Here is a 26,502-nt window from a genome sequence, read left to right as displayed (position 1 = left end):
GTTGTCAAAACAAATTGAAGTTGAATGTTTTTGTTTCGTTTACTACTTTTAAGAGACTCTTAAGTCTTAACTGACCTCACACTAGAGGAAGGCATATGCACCTGCTTTCTGTAACATTTGGTTACAAGGTTTTGTTTCTGTGTGTATGTGCTTGTGTATTATATTTGTTGTACTGGGTGTCCATGTCATGTATGTAAAATGTAAATGTTCTTATTTGTATACAGGGCGCCATTAAAAAAGAGACCCTGGTCTCAATTGGATTCCCCTGAAATAAAGGTTACAAACAAACAAACACTCTCTGCATATCCCTGTTTATAACCTGCCTGGGTCCCGGTTTCCAGTGGTGGAAAAACGGTACTCACACTTTTTACTTAAGTATCGATACTGCAATGTCGAAAAACTCTGTTATGACTCTGGTATCAAAATGTAGGTACTAAAATGACCAAAAGTAGAAAGTGCAGAATGCCCCTTTTCCCACGTTTCAAATGTGTAAAAAACCTTTTGAAAATAGCAGATCTACAAGCCCACAATATGTCCGCATTGTGCCGCGTTGTGAGCTTGTAGATCAGGTATTCTCAAATAGTCAAAGTTTAAATAGGCTGAAGTGGTTAATGTAATGTTTTGTAATATTAATATATTAATACAAATCTACAAAGTACAGTAACTAGTAACTAGCACAATGTTTGCCTCTGAGATGTAGTGGAGTAGAAGTAGAAGAAATTGGAAATACTCCAGTAAAGTAAAAATACCTTAAAATTGTACTTAAGTACAGTACTTGAGTAAATGTACTTAGTTAATTTACACCACTGCCGTTTTTTTTATGCCTCCGCTGGCGATGAAGCCATGCATGGCCCGAAGGCGTTATGCCTCTGGGTTGTCCGTCCGTCCGTCCATCCGTCAGTCAGTCCGCCCCAACCCTATGAATCTATCTCAGGAATGCCTTTAGGGGATTGTGTGACATTTGGCACAAACATAACGTCCACTTGGACTGATTAGAAGTAGGCGGTCAAAAGGTCAAGGGGTCAAGGTCACTGGGACCTCACAAAACGTCAAGTTCCTAAAGTCTTCATTCACTACACATGTACTTTCCTTTCCGTCGTTGGTGGAATATATGCGAAGATACGCAAAATATGCCTTTTCAGTTTGCCGATCCGTTGATACTTATACTTAAGTAAAAAAAAAAAAGAGTACTTCCCACCACAGACTATACATCTCCAGTTGTCTCTTCATCTTCATTGTGCTGCTACCCCCCCCCCCCCCCCCCAATCTCTCTCTCTCTCTCTCTCTCTCTCTCTCTCTCTCTCTCTCTCTCTCTCTCTCCCCTGTCCTTTATATCCCCTCTTCACCCGTTGACCCTCCCTCTCTCTACCACCTTTTCCACTAACCCAATCGTCCGGGCTCAGGTTCATTACTCCATGCACATAGTAACAAGGAACTCAACTTATAAAGCTGCCATGTTGTCAAGTTAATTCCCGTGTCCTACTACCCCTGATCTGAACTCGGGAGTCGATCTCCCCCACTTGGGAGACCACAGCTTTTTTGCCGCTTATCCAGGAGAAAATCCCCTGCTTGGCCGCAGGGGAGATATTGTGTTTACATTAGCTTCAGGCAGTACTATTTGTTGTCAACCAGTTTGTATCCTACCCGACACGACACCAAATCTGTCAGTGGAAGGGAGGGAGACCACATACTTCACCTCCAACCATTGCAGGTATACTGTTTGTGTATATTGCATTATGCTGGACAACAACAGCTAATAATGGAAGTACACAACGTCCAGTTAATACAGTTAATTTGAATTAATGCTGGATACCAATACCAAGGAAGTTGTGTTTATGTTGTGCCGATCTGTTTACATGCAGGTGCTTCAAGGGGAAGTATAGCTATACATACAATTATGGATGTCCCACCCTATAGACACAGTAACTGGTGCATTTATTTAGCGATTTTATCCAAGGCGCTTTACATAGATTGTGCATTACATTCACACACGTTCATACACCGATGGGCGGAGGAAACCATGTAGGGCGGCTGTGGCTCAGGAGGTGGAGCAGGTCATCCAATGATCCCTGGGTCGGTGGTTCGAATCCCGGCTCCTCCTGTCTATGTGTCGAAGTGACCTTGGGAAAGACACTGAACCCTGCACTGCCTCCAATGAGTCGGTCGGTGTGAGCTCGCCACCGTCGGTGTCTGAATGTGGGAAGTGAGGACGTTGGCGTCGACTGTTCGCCGCTTCGCCTCCCAATGTATGAATGAATGAAGCATTGTAAAGTGCTTTGAGCACTTGGAAAAGCGCTATAAAAATGCAATTAATTATTATGCAACCTGCACATCGGGAGCAATTACTGGGTTCGGTGTCTTGCTCAAGGACACTTTAACAGTAACTCTGAGGGAGTCCGAGATCGAACTGGGATCTTGGGGACAATATCCTGCGGAAGAAGAAGAAAAAAGAGATGGCTAGCACATTTCTGTTCTTTATATTTTGTATAATAATTTCATTCATGTCTTTGTATGTTTGACAAAAGATGTGTATAATTTGCAATAAATCTGGACTTTATTTCTACAGCTGCATGTAGCCTACACTTTGGACTTGACTTTACTAGATATCTGTGAGAATAGCAGTCAAGCAAAGTTCTTTTTTACAAATTCAAGCATACATTTTGCCGCCCTAACAGATCCACCTTCTGCCATTTCTTTTATTTTTTTTTACCAGGCTATTCCTCCTCATGAGATGAGAAAAGGTTGTATTAACATCATATCTACCGTGCAGATTGGTCAGGGGTAGGCAACCTTTATTATCAGCCATTTTTGGCCCAAAAACGTATTACAATCTGGAGCCGAAAAATATGTTTGCTTTAATAAAGCAAACATTGTGATTGTGATTTTTCTGGTCTTTCAATATTACATTTTATTGTTTGCTAATTTCTCAAAGCATATCAAGTATACTGTACCAGTAAGCCAGCAGCATTGGTGGTGTAAACAAACAAAGATGTCTTATCATGAATACATTATTCTATTTCCCTTCATTCAATTTGATTCTTATTTTTATCTGGTGTATAGGCAACATTGTTTTGCAATATCAAAATGAAAGAATAACTTTATGCATACTACAAATTCAATAATATATTATGATTAAATGTAACAAAATAAAATAAAAGGAAAACCTCCTTTTCATACTTCTTTGCCGTAGCAACTGGGAGCCACGGGCCTATAAGAGCCACATGTGGCTCTAGAGCCTACCCCTGGGTTTATTTGTTCCAAATAAGTTCTGGATGTTACTTTTCAAGATTCCAAAAATAAATAAATGAAATAATAGCGAGATTTGGAAGCCTAAAACGAGCTAGTACAGGTCTGCCATTGTTGATACTTTTGTGTGAGATTTGGAAGCCCAAAACGAGCTAGTACAGGTCTGCCATTGTTGATACTTTTGTGTGAGATTTGGAAGCCAAAAACGAGCTAGTACATGTCTGCCATTGTTGATACTTTTGTGTGAGATTTGGAAGCCCCAAAACGAGCTAGTACAGGTCTGCCATTGTTGATACTTTTGTGTGATCAAAGTAAGGTGTAAATTTCCGATTAAAACTGTGATTAAAATATGGAGAGATGAGAGGTTTCTACCAGACAGTTATACAGGCCCGTGTTTAGCAAAGGAAACTAAAACACCACGAGTGATGAGAAAAGAAAAGGGAGAAAACCTCAGGAAGGATCAGAAAGGATGTTACAAATGCGCGATAGAGGGTATATATGCGCATGCATAAAGTGAACGGCAAATCGTGTGGCAAATGGAGTAGCAAAGCGACAGGCAAAGTCAGTTTAACATGGTTTAACGTCTTTTAATGCAATCAGATAGGACTTTTCTGTTTGGATGTATGGGCTGTCAAGGTGCCCCCCATGCAATGCGTATAATATTCAAATGCAAAACAAACGACCGAGCAAAGCCATGTAATGTTCATAAGGTGACAATGATAGTAACACATTGTAAACAGTATATTATTAGTGGTATTATTTGTATGATATACGTATAAAACAATATGGCTCACAAGACAATTATTACTATATAAAATATGGTGCTGACTGACGCAGTGCACTTGAGGACAAACACAACACATTTTGGCACGTGCGGAAGTGCCACATTCGGCAATTGTTTTCCGCAAAACTGTCTTATTTTTTTTTGTTTGCTTTATCGTCATTTTAGCCTTATGGTTGCCAGTAAATGCATCAACACTTGTTTCGTCTGAGGAATTGCGGAAGCATAATAAATCCAGACCATGATAAATCATCCAGGAGTCAACAAATCAACAACAGATTCCAGTATAGGCTCCGTGTCTGTGAGTCTGGGAACTGCTATGGCAGACAATAACAATGTCCAACAATACTGTTATCAAACATAAATATCATACATATCGGACATGTGCGTTTCCCCAAAGGAAATGCACATATTTGGTTCAGAAGCTGGAGACCATAACAGTGGAAAAAGTAGCCTACTGACATTTTATTTTTTTTACTTAAAATAAGTCTCTGTTACAAGTAAAAGTCCGGAATTCTAAAATGTACTTGAGAAAAAGTACAAAAGTATTGGCATCAACATGTACCAAAAGTAGAAAGTACTCATTAATGTATGTATAATGTCCCATTTAAAGTTTTTAAATGTATACAAATATGATGGAAATAGCAGATCTACAAGCTCGCAATGCAAATTTGTACTTAAGTACAGTATTTAAGTAAATGTACTTAGTTACTTTCCACCACTGGTCCTTGTTTGCCCTTGTACTGTATATCCAAAACATTTTACTTTTCCGGAGAAAAAAAAAAACTCCTCACAAAAAGTTTGGAATCTTAACTTTGTTTGATTATTTCTCGCCTTTAATTTGCCAATTGGTATTGTATTTTATACCGTTTTGATCGTTTGATCGTTGATAAAAGAGATACCCAGACACAACACCTTGGTTTATGGTATGGGGAACAGAACTTGAGGTTGTCATCATTTGAAGGCAATCTCAATGCAGTGAGATATCGGGATGAGATTCTGGAGCCAGTGGCTCTTTATAGAATATGGGACCTAACGCCAGTGTTGTTTTTGGCAGCACATTTCTATTTTAGTTTAGTCATAGTCTTTGGAACATTTTAGTCACCTGGAATATTTTAGTGTTAGTCTAATTTTAGTCGACTAAATATCATAAGATATTAGTCGACTAAATCTACAGTTGATTTTGTCGACTAAAATTGATTTTGTCGGGCATTGATGCCGTCGTAATGACTGATTTTACACTTGCTGAAAATAGCAGAACTACAAGCTCACAGTGCAACCAAGTGTAAAATTACTTATACTGGATCTCTAGTCCCTTCCTGACATTTTAGTCTAGTTTTTATTTGTTGACGAAATTGTCAATATATTTAGTCGTAGTTTTAGTATTTTAGTTTTCATTTATTTTCCATGTAGTTTTCGTCAGTGAAAAAAGGTAGCCGACGAACATTTTTCATCATAGTTTCAGTCGACCAAATCAACACTGTCCAACGCCATCGTCCAGGATGACAACGCTCGCCCCCACGGAGCCAGGATCATCACAAGAGTACCTCCATCATTTGGGAGTGGAGAGGATGGAATGGCCTGCCGTGAGTCTAAGGCCTCACTCAGACCTTTAAAACATTGATGCATGCTTGTTGTATGAATGTTGTGAGTGTCATGGCCACCCCAATGCATTTCCAATGGAAATCACATGGTTTGTAGTCCACATTTTGGACTACAAGCTGTTGTATGGCTTTCGGCTGTGTTTCGACTGCGCCCCTCCCCCTCATACAACACGAATGTTGTGTCAAACCATGTGACTCCCATTGGAAATGCATTGGGGCAAGCTGTGTCACACCCTTTGCATACAACAAGCATAGAGCAATCTGTTGTAAAGGTCTGAGTGAGGCCCAAGACCTCAGTCCAATTGAACACTTGTGGGATCAGCTTGGAGCGCGCTGTACGTGCTAGAGTGACCAACAGACAGTGATGGAAAAAAGTACTCAATTGTTTTACTTAAGTAAAAGTACCAATACTGTAATTTAGAACTACTCCGTTACAAGTGAAAGTATGGAATTAAAAATTTACTTGAGTAAAAGTACAAAAGTATTGGCATCAGAATGTACTTAAAGTACTAAAAGTAAAAGTACTAATTGTGCAGAATGTGCCATTTCACAAGTTCATAATGTGTACAAAATCTATTGAAAATAGCCGGTCTACAAGCTCACAATGTGTCGCGTTGCGACGCATTGTGAGCTTGTAGATCGGCTATTTTCAAATGGCCGAAATGTATAGGGTTGAAGTGGTTAATGTATGTTTTCTAATCAAAATTACAATCTCCAAAGTAAATAGTAGCTAAAGTTTTCAAATAATTGTAGTGGAGTAAAAGTAAAAATGTTGGCTCTGAGATGTAGTGGAGTAGAAGTAAAAGTATTGGAAATTGGAAATACTCAAAGTACAAATACCTCAAAATTGTACTTAGTACTTAGGTAAAAGTACTTTCCACCACTGCCAACAGAACCACGTTGGCTGACTTGGCAACACATCCTGGTTGAGTAATGAAATGTGGCTAGGTTGGTTACCACCATGAGGAGGAGCATGGATCTTCTGAGTTGAGTCGAAACACAGCCGAAAGCCATACAACAGCTTGTAGTCCAAAATGTGGACTACAAGCTGTGACATTCCATATGTTGATCCTTCCCCATACATCCTTCGATGATGATCCTTCGAGGTCTCCCTTTGACTGATACCAGTCCATTCAAACTCTAGACGGGCCTGCCCCAAAGTAATTAGTGCAGCTGCGCCCAGTTCTCAACAGGCCCGAAAATTAAGGCCCGGCCCTACCTGGGCTCTCATCCAACCCTCTACACTCAAGACACAGCCGGCGAAATCTAGAGTTCTCAACAGGCCTGAAAATGAAGGCCCGGCCCTCATCAAACCCTGTACACTCAAGAGAATGTCCCCGCTACCACCCTTAGATCTCCATATATGGAGCTGACCTGTTCTGACATTCCACATGTTGATCTGACCTCATCAAACCCTGTACACTCAAGACATGCTCCTTACATGGCCAGTACAGAATTCATTCCATGTTGATCTGACCCCCCCCCCCAAAGCGCCGGCGCTCGCCCAGCAGTCTGCCGTCAACGAGGCGGACGCGTGCACGCGACCTCGCCCTTTAGGGGGTCTTAACCCATTTTGGGCGGGAACCCCTTTTGGTGTTAGCATTATGTCATGCTTTAGCTATTGAAAAATAGCAGATCTACAAGCTCATAGCGCGCCACCCTATTTTTGAAAAATCGAAGAACGAAAAACTGTCAGGATGTAGAAGACATTCTTAGAATCTGATCTCAGGTCAAAATGGGTTAATGGTGTAGTATGTAATTTTTTTTGTCACATGTATGCTCTTGTTAATGCAAAACTCATAAAATGTTTCAAATCTAGCAAACACAGGAGACGCACTAGCTCACAGCGCGTCGCGTCGGCTATCTTTGCTACTTTTGTGCACACAAACTAGGGTAAGTAATTAACGGGGGGAAAAATTGCATAAAAAGTTGAAATATGGAGGAGAGGTTTCCGCCCGACAGCGACGCTATCCCCACCGGGATATCCAAAGCAGAGGCATGCGTCCCCCTCCCATCCCTCGATCCCAGCAAATCAAGCCCCTCTGTGTATCAACACTCGGTTCTGTCAGAGGAATTGTGGAAGGAAATAATAAATCCCGGGCAATAATAAATCATACTTAACGGATCCCAGCTCCATGTCTGTGAGTCTGGGAACTTCTTATATAGGCGGACAATAACAATGTCGACCGCAGTGCAGTGAGAGAGGACCACCATGCTGATGCTAGTTCACCTGGGAGCCAACAGGGGTACATATAACCATAATAATAAATGTGTTCCCAACTCCCTTTTATTTTATTTGGTTTGTTTTTGGTACATTTGCACATGCATGTGGGATTAAGTCCTCTGCATGTATACCATGCTAACCAGTGGTGGAAAGAAACTAAGTACTTTTACTGTACCTAAGTACAATTTTGAAGTATTTGCACTTTAGTTGAGTATTTCCAATTTCCAATACGTACTTCTACTCCACTACATTTAGTTGAGAACTTGAGTAACTAATGCCTCATTACAAAACATAAACCACTTACAGTACGCCCTGTATTGTGCATTTTGGCCATTTGAAAACGTGTGAAATATGGGACATTCTGCACAATGACTACTTTTACTTTTTGGTGCTTTAAGTACATTTCCAATTTACTCAACTCCTACTTGTATTTCCATATTGCGGTATCGATACTTATACTTAAGAAAAACACTTTGACTACTTAGAATCTATTTAGGAGCAGTGGGCGACTATTGGACAGTGCCTGGGGGGTGGGTTGGCGGTTCAGTGTCTTGCTCAAGGACACGTTGGCAGTGGCAGTCAGTGAAGGGACCTAGTATAGGACTATGTGTCCCGCCCCCTCGAGAGACCCGGAAAATAAATCCCCGTTCATTTCCCTAATAGACTTTTCAGAAAGTATTTATTCAAAGACGTTTACGCCGCGGACAAAGCCAACTCTTGTCGTGTCAAATCATGACAATAAACACAATGTTTTGGGCCGAACAAAGAATTAGAAAGTAGAAAAAAAACAGCAGGTTACAACCCTTTTTTTGTTGTTTTTCTCCTTTGTAATTATTTGTTTGGTCCAAAATATTGTGTTGTCACGACTCGAGTTGGCTTCGTACAACGCTTAAAAGGTCTTTAAATAAATACTTTTTGAAATGTCTATGGGGAAAATGTATTGGGATTCATTTGGCCTGGCGTCGTCATGAAAGGGGGTGGGACTGCGACACTCTATAGGGATTGATTTGGGGACATTCCAATTCCCGGGAGAGCTTGCGCTCATGATCTTATACTCAGACTGGAAAGCATTTAAAGACGCTGCGGTCTAGCACCAGGGACGTGCACACAGAGACATCAAAGGGGGCTTCATCCCCTGCCCTTTTACCCGTCTGTAAAACAACTGCCCTCTCCAGACCACGAATGCAGCATTTACTACATGGTGAAGGAAATGCAAATGCCCTCCTCTCCTTTCCATGCCATACCGGAAGTTCAGTCTCCTGAACTAATTTGTTTAGACATCCATGTCGTATACACCACATCTCCGGTAGAGTGCAGGGTTGCACCCCGAAAATAGCTGATCTACAAGCTCTCAACGTGTCGCAGCGCGAGCTACAAGCTCACAATGCGGCACAACGCGACGCATTGTGAGCTTGTAGATCGGCTATTTTCAATCGATTTTGTACACATTTTGAACTTGTGAAATGGCACATTCTGCACAATGAGTTATTTAGTTTGTTAGTTTGATGCCGATACTCTTGTACTTTTACTCAAGTACATTTTCAATTCCGTATTTTTACTTGTAACAAAGTAGGCTAGTTCTAAATTACAGTATTGGTACTTTTACTCAAGTCAAACAGTACTTTTTCCACCACTGATATACAGTATTATTTCTTTTTTTTTGTACAAACCTTGCTGCATTCATCAGACTTCTCTCCCTTCCCGGTGTTGACCTTCCCAAGCACATCCTCTCTGGGGTCATGTGTACAGTCTCTAATACAGACGGCTGACCTTTTCCTCCTCCGTCCACATTATGTACAAAATACCGACACGGGGGGCGCGTGGTGACGGTACACACACACACACACACACACACACACACACACACACACACACACACACACACACACACACACACACACACACACACAACCTCCATTACTGTGGGAGACCTCTCAACCTCTCTGACACCACACACTGTACCGCTGTGACGGTATACGCACGCACGCACACACACACACACACACACACCCGACCTCCATTACTGTGGGAGACCTCTCAACCTCTCTGACACCACACACTGTACCGCTGTGACGGTATACGCACGCGCACACACACACACACACACACACACACACACACACGTGACACTGCCACATAAAATTGTGTGAAATAATGAAATAATGTATTTCCTGTCCTGGTATGAGTATTGAAAGAAATTGAAACATACTGGGGAATATGTAAGGGATAATATCTGGCTAGGTGGTCATTGTCGGGAGATAATTCACCGACAGGGAGTTTAACCACCGAGGCGAAGCCGAGGTGGTTACACTCCCTGAAGGTGAATTATATCCCGACAATGACCACCTAGCCAGATATTATCCCGCTTATTACATGGCTAACTAACATAAATGAATACATTGACCCAAAACACAACACAAAAAGTATTCCATAAGTTCGCGCTGGCTGCGTCTGCCCAGCTGCAGGGCTGCAGCACTGTCGGAAAACAAGGAAGTGAGTTGATCAAATAGAATCCATTTTGGGGTCCTGCTTCGTCTATTTCTCGCTCAAATGTTTTCAAAAACATTTTTAAGAGCAATGTTTAGCTGTAAATTACATTGTGTGTCACTAGTGTGTGTGTTTACATGGCTGTTATGTTGGAAACGGCAGTAAATCAAGCGGGGCGCAGCTGGTGGTGCTCAGAGGGTTTGATTAGGCAGCGGTCATTATACAGCGGAGCGGTCATTATCATGAGATAACTCACCGCTGAATTAAGCGATTGACCAATCAGAATCAAGCATTCAACCAAGCCATGTAATAAATTGGTTGAAACTATGGTTGAATATTTAACACTGAAATGTAGTGTACGGAGACTATACTGTAATATAATGTGTTTTGTGTAGTTGAACCATGGTCATACATTTTCTGTTGACAAAATGACAACGTTTGATCACAGGGGGAGCTGTGGGGAAATGTATGTGAGCAATAGTTCCAGGAATAGTTCCAATTACAGCCAGGAAGTGAACTGCCAGGAAGCTATGAAGGAACAGGAAGCGAGGTGCCGAGCCTGGGTTCCATTTTGGGCAGTTAGGAGAGTGTTTGGTGTGGTTGTTACTCATTTGTCAAACACACTCTTTTCAAGCCAATACTAAAGCTAAATCAGAACTGAACTCAAACCAATACGCCTACGCAGTTTGACCGAAGGACTTTAGGTGTGGGAAGAAGTACAATTTGGTCAGACATTTCTGAAGCTTGGAACTCTAAGCAAACAATCCAGTGTTTGTCCATAAAGGAACCAGCCGAGGACTCCTGACTTAAAGGTTGGGTGAGGAGGATATGCTTTTTCTTTTTTTCACTCAGAAATGCATTGCCTTTTTGTTTTATTTAACAAAAGAGAGGATCTACAACGCTTGGTTTACTTGGATTACTTTTTGGGGATTACTCTGGGATACTTTGACTCTGGGACACCTTTAAGAGGACATTACGGGAAAAACTAATCTGAAGTGAACATTTTCAGTTACATTTTGAAGAGACTTTGATTGTTCAGTTGTAGTATTTTTGTTTGATCTACTTTAAACAAGATAAAGACATAAGTTAACAAGAAATAGTTTGTGTTTTCCTTTTGCTCTGCAGTATAAAGATTTACTTTTGCAGGTACAGGACCGTTATTTCTTTATTTTATTTAAAATAACTCAGACATATAACGTTATGGTTCTGATTGTTACTCACTCACTCACTCACTCACGCACGCAAGCATGCTCATTGCTCACACACATGCACGTACGTCGTACACGCACGCACGCACCACTACACGATCAGCAGGTTGGTGCCTTGCGTGGTGGCCTGGTGCCATCGGTGTGTGAATTGTGTGAATGAAGAATACATTGTGAATCCTGGTCTCTCGAAAAGAAGCAGCTTGCACTCCTCATGCATTGAGGGAAGCATGAGGTCAGTCCATTACTCTCCCCAGGTTGGCAGAGGGAGTGTAGAGCCCTAGCCCATTTTGGGACCCTCGGTTAGCTTCTCTGAATTTTGTACGTCGCTACCCTAGGGTCCCTGATAGCTTATTCCACCCTCCATAGGACACAGATTTACCCACTCTCTGTTCACGGAGAGCCGCGGCGCCACTTGAGTGTTGGTGAGATGTTTCAAACATGCATAACACAGCTATAGGAGACAACGGAAACGTGTACGAAACCGCATTAACCGCCGATGTGATGCTAGAGTCCAGGCGAGGATAGCCAGTTAAAACGCTGGTTGCTCCAGACGAGGATAGCCAGTAAAAAGGCTGATTGCTCCAGAGTCCAGACGAGGATAGCCAGTTAAAAGGCAGGTTGCTCCAGACGAGGATAGCCAGTCAAAAAGCTGGTTGCTCTAGAGTCCAGACGAGGATAGCCAGTCAAAAGGCTGGTTGCTCCAGAGTCCAGACAAGGATAGCCAGTCAAAAGGCTGGTTGCTCCAGAGTCCAGACGAGGATAGCCAGTCAAAAGGCTGGTAGCTCCAGAGTCCAGACAAGGATAGCCAGTCAAAAGGCTGGTTGCTCCAGAGTCCAGACGAGGATAGCCAGTCAAAAGGCTGGTTGCTCCAGACGAAGATAGCCAGTCAAAAGGCTGGTTGCTCCAGAGTCCAGACGAGGATAGCCAGTCAAAAGTCTGGTTGCTCCAGACGAAGATAGCCAGTCAAAAGGCTGGTTGCTCCAGAGTCCAGACGAGGATAGCCAGTCAAAAGGCTGGTTGCTCCAGAGTCCAGACGAGGATAGCCAGTCAAAAGGCTGGTTGCTCCAGAGTCCAGCCGAGGATAGCCAGTCAAAAGGCTGGTTGCTCCAGAGTCCAGCCGATGATAGCCAGTCAAAAGGCTGGTTGCTACAGAGTCCAGACGAGGATAGCCAGTCAAAAGGCTGGTTGCTCCAGAGTCCAGACGAGGAATTTGAAGAGAGGCTGTAAAGACCTCCGATATGGCTTAAACCCTTAATCACGTATTCATTCAAATCAATGCAATTCTAAACCCGAAACCAAAGTTACACTATAATGAGGGCACTAGAGAAAATAATGAATAAGGGTTAATTACGTAAGCGTGAAGGTCTGCGTTTCCATGTGCATTACTTTCCTTGTATTTATATTGTATAATTATGTTCATTATGTTTATAATGCATTTGTACCACGTTCCCCATCTCATGAGTTGCTTGGCAGAATATCTCAACCCTGAATATCTCAATCCAAGCTTGCGGGGATTCAAGAGTGTCATTAGCAGGGCAGGAGTTTATGCGGGGTGACATCAGAGTCTGTATAGCTTTGTAGTTCTCCCTCATTATCTGCTGCATGGGCTTGCTGTAGCAAATTCAAAAACATTTCGCAAAGTCTGTGACATGCATTTGTGACAGCTCCTTTGAATGCTTCTGATGGAGACGTGACGAGCAGCGAGTTTATAGCGGAAGACAGGGCAGCCACGGGAAATATCAGGCCGCAGGCTTCTTCTTCTTCGCTGCATGGGCTAATCTCTGTGGGATTAGCCCATGCAGCAAAAAAAGATTCATACTTAATTTAACCCATGTAGACCTGAGGCTGATTCTACAAAATTGTCTTCTAAATGATGACCGTTTTCTGAAAAAACCTCTGTTTCTGTGTCAGTGGTGCTCAACCTTCATGTCAAGGACCCCCCCCCCCCCCCCCCTGATATGTATTTAGCTGTCTCATATAGTTAAAGCAAAGCCCCATCTGAAAATATGTTGTTCCAGGGGACCCCCCCCCCCCCCCAGAAGAGTTAAAAAATGTTCGCTCTGAAAGAATATAGTTATATTCAAACATTTGCGCCACGATTTTTCAAGTGCCGCACTACGAGCTTGTAGATCTGCTATTTTTTTCAATAGCTAAAGTATAACTTAAGTATAAATGCTTCAAACACCAACAAAGGGTTCCCGTCCTGAATGGGTTAAACTCAGCCGGATATACCCCCTGTGATACAACGCTATTACACGCAGGAAATAAGAAAGATCGACAAGCTTCACGACGTGTCGCGATGCAACACGTCGTGAGCTTGTAGATCTGCATTTTTTCAGCCTTCAAACTCGGATGGATCCAGTAATTGAGCTTTGCTTTAACAATATGAGATGATGATGACAGCTCCATCTATATATTTATGACTGAAGGTCTTCGGGCCGCGCCACTGTGAAAGTACAGCAGACCCCCGAGGGCACCGCGCTCTAATATGCACACCACCTTGTCCGACACGAGAGACGACGAGCGCCTAGAACGCAGCAACGGTGCCAATGTGAAATATATAGGACAAGCACCTTGAGGCCAAAACGTGTATAGTTCTGTCAGGGGATCAACTCGAGAGCCTCTCCAAACCCCGGGAACAGAGTCTGTCTCCCCCCCCCCCGTCCCCCTGGGGTTCCCAGGCCAGCACAGAGAGCGAGGGCCCTAATTAATCAAAAGTCTGTCAGAATCCTAAGAAGATGATCTGGGGCCCCTTAACACCACCACCACCGATTCCGTCCCCCCCGGATGAGAGAAACGCAATTCTCGAACGAACGTGTCAGCGTTCCCCCCCCCCCGGGGAGCGAAGGAAGTGACGAATGCAGCAGAATTCAAGCCTGCAATCAGGACGTTTTTAACCCTTTGAATATGGGAACGCATCTGAGTCATTTTAGATTGTATAGGTATACGTGTTTGGTTCTCAAACATTGAAAATGGTTGCGAAATCTTTGAATATATTTCAAGTAAGTAAGCACGTACCAAGTTCATATTAGTTTAGTGGTCCTTGACATGAAAACAGTTTTGAGCACCACTGAACGCAAGTTTCCCTGAAAGCTGTTTTTTTTAAGACATTTGCAGAATCGGCCCCAGGTCTTCATGGGTTAAGGTTGGAAATCTCCTATAAGAAAACAATAAGATGTATCGGGTTCAAAGGGAGAGGGGGCTGTGGCGCTGACAACTCTAGCTCTCTCAATCTGAATAGCGCGCATGCACTCCTTTAGCTCGCGCTCTCCGGAGAGCTGCCTGTCAGGCAAAATAAATCACGGGGCTTTGTCGGCACATATTTCTGCCATTTGGGAGCTGTCACGCAGGACACAGGCAAGTGTAAGTGATGGAAGTGGAGGAATGAAATAAAGCAACACAAAAAAAAAAGTAGAGGGAAAACCAAGACGAGGGGAAATAATCATTTATCGGAGCAGAGAGAGAGAGAGAAGCTTAAAAGATGGCGCAAGATATAGAAGCCGCATTTCGCCGCCGTTTCACCCGCTATGTTTGAGGCCCGTCGGGTTAGCGAAGGTTGATTCATTCTTGCCGAGAGGGTGGGGGTGGGGGAGTTGATGCCATTACCCACAATGCCACAGTGAATTGTTGAAGTGTTGCGTCTTGGTCTGTCAAGCCTTATGACTGTATCACTTCCCTCTGATTGAGCGCCGCGCGCTCTGCACTCCGAGCACGGAAAACAGAAGGGGGGGGGGGGGGGGGATGTATGGGCTCAAGCCCCTCAGATTCGGCAACAACAAGTCAGTCTGCCAGAGGCTCCTGTCTCCGCTAACAGGGGGTGGGGGTGGGGGGGGGGGGCTAGTGGCAGAGCTTAATGTGAAGCGAGGCTTACAGATGGAGTGGCTAATGCTGTCCAACAGGTTTCTGTTGGCCGGCCCCAACAACGCTTGGTCCTCATCAACACCCAGAGAATGGTAATTAGCGCTGTGCCCGCTTATATAGATGACACTATACCCCACGCACTGCATTCCTAAGCAGCGAGAGAGAGAGGCAGAGAGAGAGAGGCAGAGAGAGAGACGGACGTGACTTGAGAGAACTTGGCGGCGTCATGCACACTTCCCAAAGTGCTTAGACCTTGAACAACTCATTCCGGGTCTGTGGCTGGTGCGCCGCAGCCTATATATATATAGGAGCTGAATGAGAGAGGTGTGCACGTTAAAATCCTCACTGTTGGATACTGATGATTTATTTAAAACAAACTTGTGATATCGCTATTGCCATTAGCGCTGCGTTTGGCTGGTATAGGTGTGCCATTGGCCGAGCAAGCATCGCACATAAAATGGTAAATGGTAAATGGTGCATTTATATAGCGCCTTTATCCAAGGCGCTTTACAGATGTTGTGCATTACATTCACCCATTCACACACATACACCAATGGCAGCGGAAACCATGCAAGGCACAAACTAGCACATCGGGAGCAATTTGGGGTTCAGTGTCTTGCTCAAGGACACTTCGACAGTAACTCTGGGGGAGCCCGGGTTTGAACTGGCAACCTCACGGTTCCCATCCAGCCACTCTACCCCTATGCCACCGCCGCACATAGCGAGTGTGCCACATAAGTGGCAGATGTAGCGAGATGTCATCGGACATTGCGCAACACTCGTAGCGAGATTCCCTCCCCCTTTCTCCTCAGTGGCTGCAGCAATCCATCTGAGTTTGCACACAGGCATTGGTTAATGCTATCCTGGGCAGTGTGGTCGCCTATAGGCAATATAATGATACTTACTGGGAGACACGGGCAGACAGATGTAACCGCATGGGCTTCTATATGCAGTGTTGTTTTTGGCAGCGTCGATTTTAGTTTTAGTCATAGTCTCTTGAATAGTTTTCATATAGTTTTAGTCCCATTTTAGTCACCCATGGAAAGTTTCAGTCGACTACGTAAATATCATAAGGTTTTAGTCGACTGAATCTACGGTTGATTTAGTCGACTAAAATTTATTTTGGCAGGCCTTGATGACGGCCTTGATAGTATAATTTATATGTATAGCTTATATGTATAGTGTCATTATATATAGATATGTTCTAGTTACGTTCTTAGCTTACGCATGTTTCTTGATAAATGCTTTTTATATATATATGTGATGTATTCCCATGCTTTTTGTTTTTGCTTAATGTAAGTCGCTCTGGATTAACAGCGTCTGCTAAATGCCTAAATTGTAAATTGTCGTGATGACTGATTTTACACTTGCTGAAAATAGCCGATCTGCCAGCTCACAACGCCGCGACGCGAGCTTGCAGATCGGCTATTTTCAGCATGCAACAAATATTGTAAAATTACTTATTTGGATTACTTGTCCACTAGTCCCTATCTAACATTTTAGTCTAGTTTGTATTTGTTGACACAATTGTCAGTATATTTAGTCTTAGTTTTAGTCGCCATAGCTTAGTTTTAATTTAGTTTCCATTTAGTTTCCGTCAGTGAAAAAAGATAGTCGACGGACATTTTTCGTCTTAGTTTTAGTCGACGAAAACACAGCTTCTATGTGGATCTCTGCCGTCTGTCATGGTGATGATACCATAGTGATGATGTCATAGTGACGTCATAGTGTATAGACAAATCACTCAAAAATGGACAGCCTGCAGAAATATGCGTTCCTATGCTTGCACTGCAACGGTTTATGTTGTGTGTGACGTCAGACCTCAGCCTCCTGGCCTATACAGTTGGGTGCCACCGATATTGTCCCTTATCATTTGACCCATTTAGGCCTGACCTCAAAATTTAAAAAAATCCTTCTAAATATTTTCACGATTTTTCAAAAATAGCAGACCTACAAGCTCGTAGCGCGCCACTCGGTGGCGCGCTATGAGCTTGTAGATCTGCTATTTTTCAATAGCTAAATTATAACAATGTTTAAAACACCAAAAGGGGTTCCCGCCCAAAATGGGTTAACTGTCCTTTTGCGCAGATCACGCAAACCTCAGCAAAAAGAAAAGGACAATATCGATGGCCTCCAACTGTACATTGAATTGTCTTTAGACGTTCACTTCAGTGATTCCAATGAGATAAAGGTCGGATCCAAGCCCATTTGTAATGCACAATCTAGACGTTCACTTTGCATAGACGTTTATCCTCAAAGGAGTTCACTGACAGCGAGAGTGAGTGAAGAGAGACAGAGAAGAGGAATGATATAGTAACAGTGTTGATTTCGTCGACTAAAACTAAACGAAAAATGTTCATCGACTACCTTTTTTCACTGACAAAAACTAAATAAACAAAATGAAAACTAAGCTATGATGACTAAAAATAAGACTAAATATATCGACAATTTCGTCAATAAATAAAAACTATACAAAAATGTTAGGAAGGGACTAGTGGACAAGAGATCCAGTACAAGTAATTTTACACTTGGTTGCATGCTGAAAATAGCTGCGACGTGTTGTGAGCTTGTAGATCGGCTATTTTCAGAAAGTGTAAAATCGGCCCTTAGGACGGCTTCAAGGCCCGCCCAAATACATTTTAGTCAACTGAATCAACCGTAGATTTAGTCGACTAAAATCTCATGACATTTAGGCGACTAAAACTAGACTAACACTAAAACATTCCGTTTGACTAAAATGTGACTAAAACTAAATTAAAACTGTTCAAGAGACTAAAACTAAAATAGAAATTTGCTGCCAAAAACAACACTGGTATACAACACATACCCCAACAGAAGAACCTATAGAACTCTCATCCCATCACAGTCCATTTATAGCTGCATCTGATGGTGAATGGAAGGCGTGAGCCCCGATATTTCCAGACTCGGGTCTCCTGTTCCGAGTGTCCATATGTCCTGGCTGTGCCTCCACCGTCCTCCATGAACGCACGAAGAGGAGCCACAACGACCTCTACTGCCAAACACTGAGGAAAGAGCAGAACGCCTCAGCAGCCCATGTCGGCAAATAGCTCTGGTCCATAGCCTTCTACTGCTTCTACGATTCTGCCCTGCAGTATAAGGCTATGGGATCAGACCAGCCTCTCCTCTTTAGTGGAAATCTCACGAACGTTTGACCTACTCACCAATACAAAGACGGGTTGTGTCAATAGAAAGCCTACTTTCCTTAGTTGATGCACTCTGAGCCACCCACCACACGTATAAACGGTGCTTTTTGGCCAAAAAGGGATTTTGTTTCCACCGGGAAAAAAAAACTTTGAGTTACTCCAATGCGCCCTCTGCCGATATTGCCCAGAGAACTGCCCCATGGAGAATATTTTTCCTCCGGTGAAAAGAAATCCCTTTCTGGCCAAAAAGTACCGTTTTATACGTGTGGTGGGGGGCTCAGAGTGCGTCCACTAAGGAAAGTAGGCTTTCTAATGACACAACCCGCCTTTGTTTTGGTGAGTAGCAAAAACGTTCTTTTAAAATACGCTAAAGAGGAGAGGCTGGTCTGATTTCGATTTGAGATTTAAAACCGAAAGTCCCATAGCCTTATACTGCAGGGCTGAATCGTAGAAGCAGTAGATGGACCAGAGCTAGTCTGCAAATAAACTGCTCTGTAACCGGACGGAAACAAAGAGACACAGATGAATATAAATCTAACAGTCATCAACAGTTTACCAATACTTTAGCTCTGGTGGGAGGAATGAAGGCACATCAGCCAAATTGCAAAAAGTGTGACAAGAGTTTCAGTAGGCCAGGCCTTCTGCAGGAACACCAGCGTATATCCACACTGGAGAAAAACCTTACCACTGTAAACACTGTCACAAGGGTTTCATTGAGGCAGGTAACCTGAAGCGGCACCATCGTCTCCACACTGGGGAAAATTTTGCCTTACCACTGTAAACATTGTGACAAGAGTTTCACTGAGTCGGGTAACCTGAAGAGACTCCACACAGGAGAAAAGCCGTACCACTGTAAACAGTGTGACAAGAATTTGGGTGCACTCACACGGTTAATGCAATTCTCTGTGCTCGTTGGATCAATGCTGTGTTGTGTCATGGCCGCCCAATGCATTTCCAATGGAGGTCACATGGTTTGACACAACATTGTGTTGTATGAGGGGGAGGGGCGCAGTCGAAACACAGCTGAAAGCCATACAACAGACCCCTCCCCCTATGTTGTGTCAAACCATGTGACCTCCATTGGAAATGCATTGGGCGGCCATGACACAACACAGCATTGATCCAACGAGCACAGAGAATTGCATTAACCGTGTGAGTGCACCCTTTCACTACATCAAATCAGATAAAGGATACACCAGCGTCTCCACACAGGAGAAAAACCTTTCCACTGTTAACATTGTGGCAAGCGTTTCACTGACGCAAGTAGTCTGAAGAAGCACCAGCGTATCCACACGGGGGAAAAACATTTCCACTGTAAACATTGTGACCACTGTAAACACGTGTGACACACCAGCGTCTCCACACCGGAGAAAAACTGCACCGCTGTAAACAGTATGACAAGGTTTAAATCAGTCAGGTTGTCTGAGGCTTCCTACACACATATCAGACGAACATGCTCTGTGCTGTCTGTGTCTCAATGCTTTTCCAATGGAAGTCACGTGGTTTGACCAAACAGTTATGTGTGATGGGGGGAGGGGGGGAAATCAAACACAAGTGTTTGGTCAAACCACGTGACTTCCATTGGAAAAGCATTGGGGCGGCCATGAAACACAGGCAGAGCACAGCACAGTTGTTCTTTATGTGTGTACTAAGCCTTAAGAGACACCAACGTCTCCACACTGTAGAAAAACCATACCACTGTCAAAAGAGTTCAAGAGTTTCAGTCGGTTATGCGCCTCCATACATGGAGTGCTCTTAACACAACTACTAATGGGAATTAATTAGGTATTAATCCGCCACTGCCAGCGTTTTTACTAATCTTATGAGATCTACAGACATAATTTTGAGGGACGCTAGCCCCTCCCAACGCCTGGCTTTCCCTTGTGATGTCATGTGGCAGCCAAAGGCGCCCCTCACTTCACAGGAATGTGATTTTTAAAGGGCTATGTAAACACCAGATGTCTAAGAGGAAGACAACGTTCTCTCCTGTAGCTTGTTTTCACTAAAAAGGCAATCTGGGGAAAGGAATCAGAGGTGAATAAATCAATCAATCAATCAACTCAGCCGAGTGTAAACATCTTATTGCGACCACAAGTCGCATTTGCTATGGAATCGTGCATTTCACGTGACGTCATCAATATTAAGCCCATATATGGAGATCCCTGATCTCATCAATATTGGCCAGAAACTCTACATCTGAACTCAAACCTCAAACCCTTAGATCTCCATATATGGATATATGTCAACCTGTTCTGACATTCCATGTTGATCCTTCCCCATCCATCCTTCAACTTCGATAAGTTATTAGTGCAGCCGCAACAACTAGAGTTCTCAACAGGCCAGAAGATTAAGGCTCGGCCCTACCTGGGCCCTCATCAAACCCTGTACACTCAAGACACCGCCCCCGCTGCCACTCTTACATCTCCATATATGGAGCTGACCTGTTCTGACATTCCATATGTTGATCTGGCCTCATCAAAACCTGTACACTCAAGACACACTCCGCATGGCCAGTACAGAATTCATTCCATATCTGACCCCCTATGCCAAAGCGCCAGCACTTGCCCGCAGCAGTCTGCTGTCATCCAGGCGGATGCGTGCGTCGCTTCTCGCCCTCAGGCGTCTTACTGGTCCTATAACTTATAAATCCTATAACATTCGAGTCGTAGGATCAGTCAGAGGTTGCGGAAGAGCGCCCTCTATCGTATTCACTGAAAACTGAAGTCAATGGCAGTCAATATATTTAACACATTCCCCGCCAGCATGAATTCATTAATTCACCTGTCAACTGCCAGCATTTCTCATCCAGAAAGTTGTGATTTGGGTTTCCCTAGCCACTACCCAAAGGGTCTACACTCAACTGGGTGAAATGTACCACTATCTCAACTAATCATCTGTGTTTCCTCAAAATTTGAGGCCGTAAAGGGCGTAGACCCGTTATTTTTTCCGTGAAAAATGTGCCATTTTAGCGGTTTTGACAGTTCTGACAGAAATTCGGCAAATATGGTAGAGGGCCGTGATATATATTTTTTGTTACATTGGTTATATTATATTTTATTTATGTGAATGGAGTCTGACTCTGGTTTCATTACCATACATGTGAATGGAATCTGACTCTGGTTTCATTCCCATACATGTGAATGGAGTCTGACTCTGGTTTCATTACCATACATGTGAATGGAATCTGACTCTGGTTTCATTCCCATACATGTGAATGGAATCTGACTCTGGTTTCATTACCATACATGTGAATGGAGTCTGACTCTGGTTTCATTACCATGCATGTGAATGGAGTCTGACTCTGGTTTCATTACCATACATGTGAATGGAATCTGACTCTGGTTTCATTCCCATACATGTGAATGGAGTCTGACTCTGGTTTCATTACCATGCATGTGAATGGAGTCTGACTCTGGTTTCATTACCATACATGTGAATGGAGTCTTACTCTGGTTTCATTACCATGCATGTGAATGGAGTCTGACTCTGGTTTCATTACCATACATGTGAATGGAGTCTGACTCTGGTTTCATTACCATACATGTGAATAGAGTCTGACTCTGGTTTCATTACCATACATGTGAATGGAGTCTGACTCTGGTTTCATTACCATACATGTGAATGGAGTCTGACTCTGGTTTCATTACCATACATGTGAATGGAGTCTGACTCTGGTTTCATTACCATACATGTGAATGGAGTCTTACTCTGGTTTCATTACCATGCATGTGAATGGAGTCTGACTCTGGTTTCATTACCATACATGTGAATGGAGTCTGACTCTGGTTTCATTACCATACATGTGAATGGAGTCTCACTCTGGTTACACACAAAGCTGGTGGCCCAGCTTTCTGCGTCTGTGATAATGTGAGTGGCCGAGCACGGAATGTGATGATGTGGCAGCGGTGGCCGAATGGATAGCGGAGCGGTCTTGATACCGGAAGGTCGCCAATTCGAATCAGCTGTCCGACACGTTAAAATTACCACCGCTGAAGTGCCCTTGAACAAGGCATTGAACCACTACGATGAAATGTGTTCTATGAGCAGGGCCTGGCTGGAAACAAGTTCTTGAGCTTAGCCCAGATACCCTGGGTAAATATAGTAATCATTTCATTTCATTTCATTTCATTTAATTTCATGTATGATGATAAGAGATACCCTGCTGGACACGCCCCCTAAGATGAACAACATTTACTACATTCTATGGAAAACATCCAAAGTTAGTGTTTCTTTGAAGTTTGTTTTTATTATTTTCACCACAAAGTGAGCAAATTCAAGCTGTGTAATGGCATTTGCACATTAATTATAAATGCTGATTTATTTGAAAGAATCATATTTTCCATTTTCTAGAATGATATGCAGCGATATAATTTATAAAACAACCAATGGTTTACATCAGAATCACTGTATTCTTATTGCAACGTATTACCGTGCATTTGAATGCCATGAAATAAAACTAACAATTATAAAAGTGTATACAAATTATACAAGTATCAAAGGTAGAAATGTAGACAACGTTCTCAAAGACAGGGAATAAGTATTCGGCTTCAGGCATGTAACGTTATAGTTCTTGTGTTTCAGTACACCTGTAAGGAACAACAGTTTAATTACTTCATTTAACGTGACACATGACTAAAACCACACATTTGTTGTCTGAAAAAAATCTGACTGATTGACAAGAGAGATGATCAGAGGAGCAGAGTTACTACCACCATGGTTCAAATCTGGACTGAAGTATGGATAGAGTCTCTCAGTGAAGGAGCAGCCAGTGTAAAAGTAGAGGTGGACTCTGGTCTCCACATCATAAAAGGAGACCAGACCCTCCTCATAATCCACAAACACTCCCACTTTCTGGAGCTCCTGTTTTACAGGGAGGAGGACAGCAGGGCCATAAGCAGCCCTGTACTCATTTACATTCCTCAACCCTATAGTCCAGTAACCATTGTTGGCACTCAGATAGATGTCTCCTTTCCTGTTGATGGACTCTCTGACCACTCCTACATCCCAGTCAGTCTTCCCTCCAACCTGAACCTCATAGTAAAACCTTCCTGATGAGACGCTTTGTTTTCCTAAGACACTGGGACATTTAGAGAATCTCTGTGTGTTGTCAGAGAGCTTCTTCTTTACGTCTACATTATGCACCCGTTTTCCATCTCCAGTCAGGATGAGCCAGGGACTTGCTGTATCAGGGTCCAGAGTTACATCCACTGCATATTTCTGGATCCCCTTCAGCTCAGCATCACGCAGCTTCTCCATTTCTTCACTGAGTGTCTTCTCCAGCTGAGCCACAGCTGTTCTCACTGTCCCCACGTATGAAGACTGATGGACATTGACCTTTGTCCAGTCCTTGGTGGGTGGAGGGGTCTTGATGGAGGTGAAGTTCTGGAGGAGGTGGAGGTGGTCTTCAGTGAGTGAGATCTGCTTCAGCTCAGAGCTTCTCTTCTCCAACTGAGTGATTTCCTGTTGCAGCTCATTGATGAAGCCTTCAGCCTGTTTCTCTGTTGTTTTCTGCTTCTCTTCAATCACACCAATGACCTCAGCCTGGCTTCTCTCAATACATCTCGCCAGAGCAGTGAAGACCTGCACACTGTCTGCTATCTCTCTGTCTGCATCTTTCTTGCTGAGCTTCACTGTGTGTTTGACCTCCTGAATCTTCAGTCTTCTCTCCCTGATCATCTTCTGAACTTCAGCCTCTGTCTTTCCAAGTTCAGCCTTCTGTCCATCGTATCCCTCTTTCAGAGATACAATCTGATGTGACTTGTGGTCTAACTGAGTGCAGAACTGACAAACACACATGTGGTCGGTCTTACAGAACTGCTCCAGAGGTCTGTCATGTTTCTTACACATGACGTCTTCCAGGTTCTTCACAGGGTCGATTAGTTTGTGTCGTTTTAATGCTGTGAGTCTCAGGTGAGGCTCCAGGTGAGTCTCACAGTAGGAGATCTGACACACCAGGCAGGTCTTCAGAGCATTCATCTTGGTCCCTGCATCACAGACGTCACAGGACACTTCATCTGGTTTAGCAGGTTCTTGGTTTGTGTTGGACGTTTCCTTGAGCTCCTTTGACGTCCTGAACTGATCAGCCATCTCTGCGAGAACTTTATTAACTGAGCATTCTGGTCTCGTAGAGAAGGTTTTGTTACATAGTGGACACTTGCACACATCACTGCTGTCCCAGTGCTGTGTGATGCAGGCGTTGCAGTAGTTGTGTCCACATGGAGTGGTGATTGGATCAGTGAACACATCCAGACAGATAGAACACTTGAGCTGCTCTTCAGAATGGAGACTGATGGGGCACCCCATTTCTACACACTGAGAATAAAAGTGAAAACATGAAAATGATTGTCAATTATACTGCTCTTCATTTATACAAAATAACACAAAGTATACCATTTAGGGCATACATGGGCAACTGGCGGCCCGGGGGCCACATGCGACCCACATGCCCTCACCATCACTTAGCGGCCCGCAGGTTAATATCAGAACATTGTTATATTATTGATTTCAGCTAATTACTACTAGTATTAAAATGTTGTCTTTTTTATGTCCAAAGTATTTGTATTTAATTCATAAAGTTAACATAACTAACTAAATGCATTTGAAATTAAATACAAATTTTACTTTTTTAGCAAAAAATATTCAGGATTTCAATTCAAATTTAGCAAAAATAGCTGATCTACAAGCTCAAAATGCGTCGCATTGCGACGCGTTTTGAGCTTGTAGATCGGCAATTCTTGCTATGACAGTAATATGAAATGTGACCCTCTGGAGTGAGTGTGGAAATATAGTGGCCCTCTCCATCGTCAAAGTTGCCCGCCCCTGATTTAGGGCATAGCAGTGGCGGACATTAGGGGTGGGACGATATGGGTACCTCACGATACGATATATATCGCGATATTAGGCCCTCAATAACGATAATATCACGATATTCGATATATTGCAATATTTCCGATATCGATATATTGTATGCAATTTCATCAACGATATATCACGATATCTGCAGCTACAAAATACGTGGAACTGAAAAAACGCTATTTCCGTGCTCGGACACAGGGAGGCCACACACATAGCTGTCTATAGTGGTTGCACCACTCAAAAACTAAATTAATACTCAATAAACTCCACCTTTGCCTCATACCCTCATCATAATACCTCACAAACACCACCAACTGACCATTATCACTGGTGTCAGTGGACTTGTCCACTGCTGGAGAAATGCATTCTGCAATTTGTATTCCCACAAAGCTGTTTGGACAAATCACCATCCAGTAATTCAGTACTTCTGGTTGCTGTGGATTTGCTTTATTTATATTAGCTATAATTTCCTCCTTTTCTAAACATGACTTCATTATGAACAACATTTAAAAAACAAACAAAAAACAAAAAATAAATACTATATATAATATGAAATGACAGAACAAATTGTATTTATTAAATGTAGTATATCATATAATTAAATATTACATTTATTTTTTGACCACTTTTTGTGTTAGGAGAGTAGAGTTAGGCAGATACTAAAGACAGATAAACATGACCAAGGAAAAAAAAGTTTTTCACTTCTTGCCTAAAGTCATAGGATTCTAGGTGACTTAGGGCCGATTCATACTCCTATTTTACCGCTGTTTCGGCACTGTAGTGCCGAAATTATTTCGGCTCGTCAGAAATTTTCAGTAGTACCGTAGAGCCGACTTTAGGACGGTACCCGCCCCCCCGAACCTCAAATGACGTCACATTGTAGGCTCTACAGAGCCGAACCGACTTTTATTCGGCTCTAAAATAGGAGTATGAATCGCGCCTTAGGCTTGGGATGCTATTAGGATGCTAGCATGCTATTGTGACGCACACACATGGATTAAGCATGTAGACTTCACTAAACACACACAGAGGTCATCACGATGCCAGCATGTGAAGGACACTTTGATCAATT

The 26,502-nt window shown here is 43.0% G+C and overlaps 1 protein-coding gene across 1 annotated transcript; it reads right to left on the bottom strand.

Moving 5' to 3' along the window:
- Positions 1-23,207: 23,207 nt before the first annotated feature.
- LOC306941914 (E3 ubiquitin-protein ligase TRIM21-like) lies at positions 23,208-24,878 on the bottom strand (the record flags this gene model as incomplete). The annotated part of the gene is made up of 1 exon (XM_079527552.1): positions 23,208-24,878. One exon carries the CDS (start codon positions 24,876-24,878, stop codon positions 23,208-23,210), a length of 1,671 nt encoding a protein of 556 aa, XP_079383678.1.
- Positions 24,879-26,502: the final 1,624 nt, after the last annotated feature.

This window comes from Electrona antarctica (genome assembly GCF_951216825.1).
Source record: "Electrona antarctica genome assembly, chromosome: 18".
Classification (NCBI taxonomy): Eukaryota; Metazoa; Chordata; class Actinopteri; order Myctophiformes; family Myctophidae; genus Electrona; species Electrona antarctica.
The sequence above is the reverse complement of the archived record's forward strand: the minus strand, read 5'-3'. Positions and strand labels throughout refer to the sequence as shown.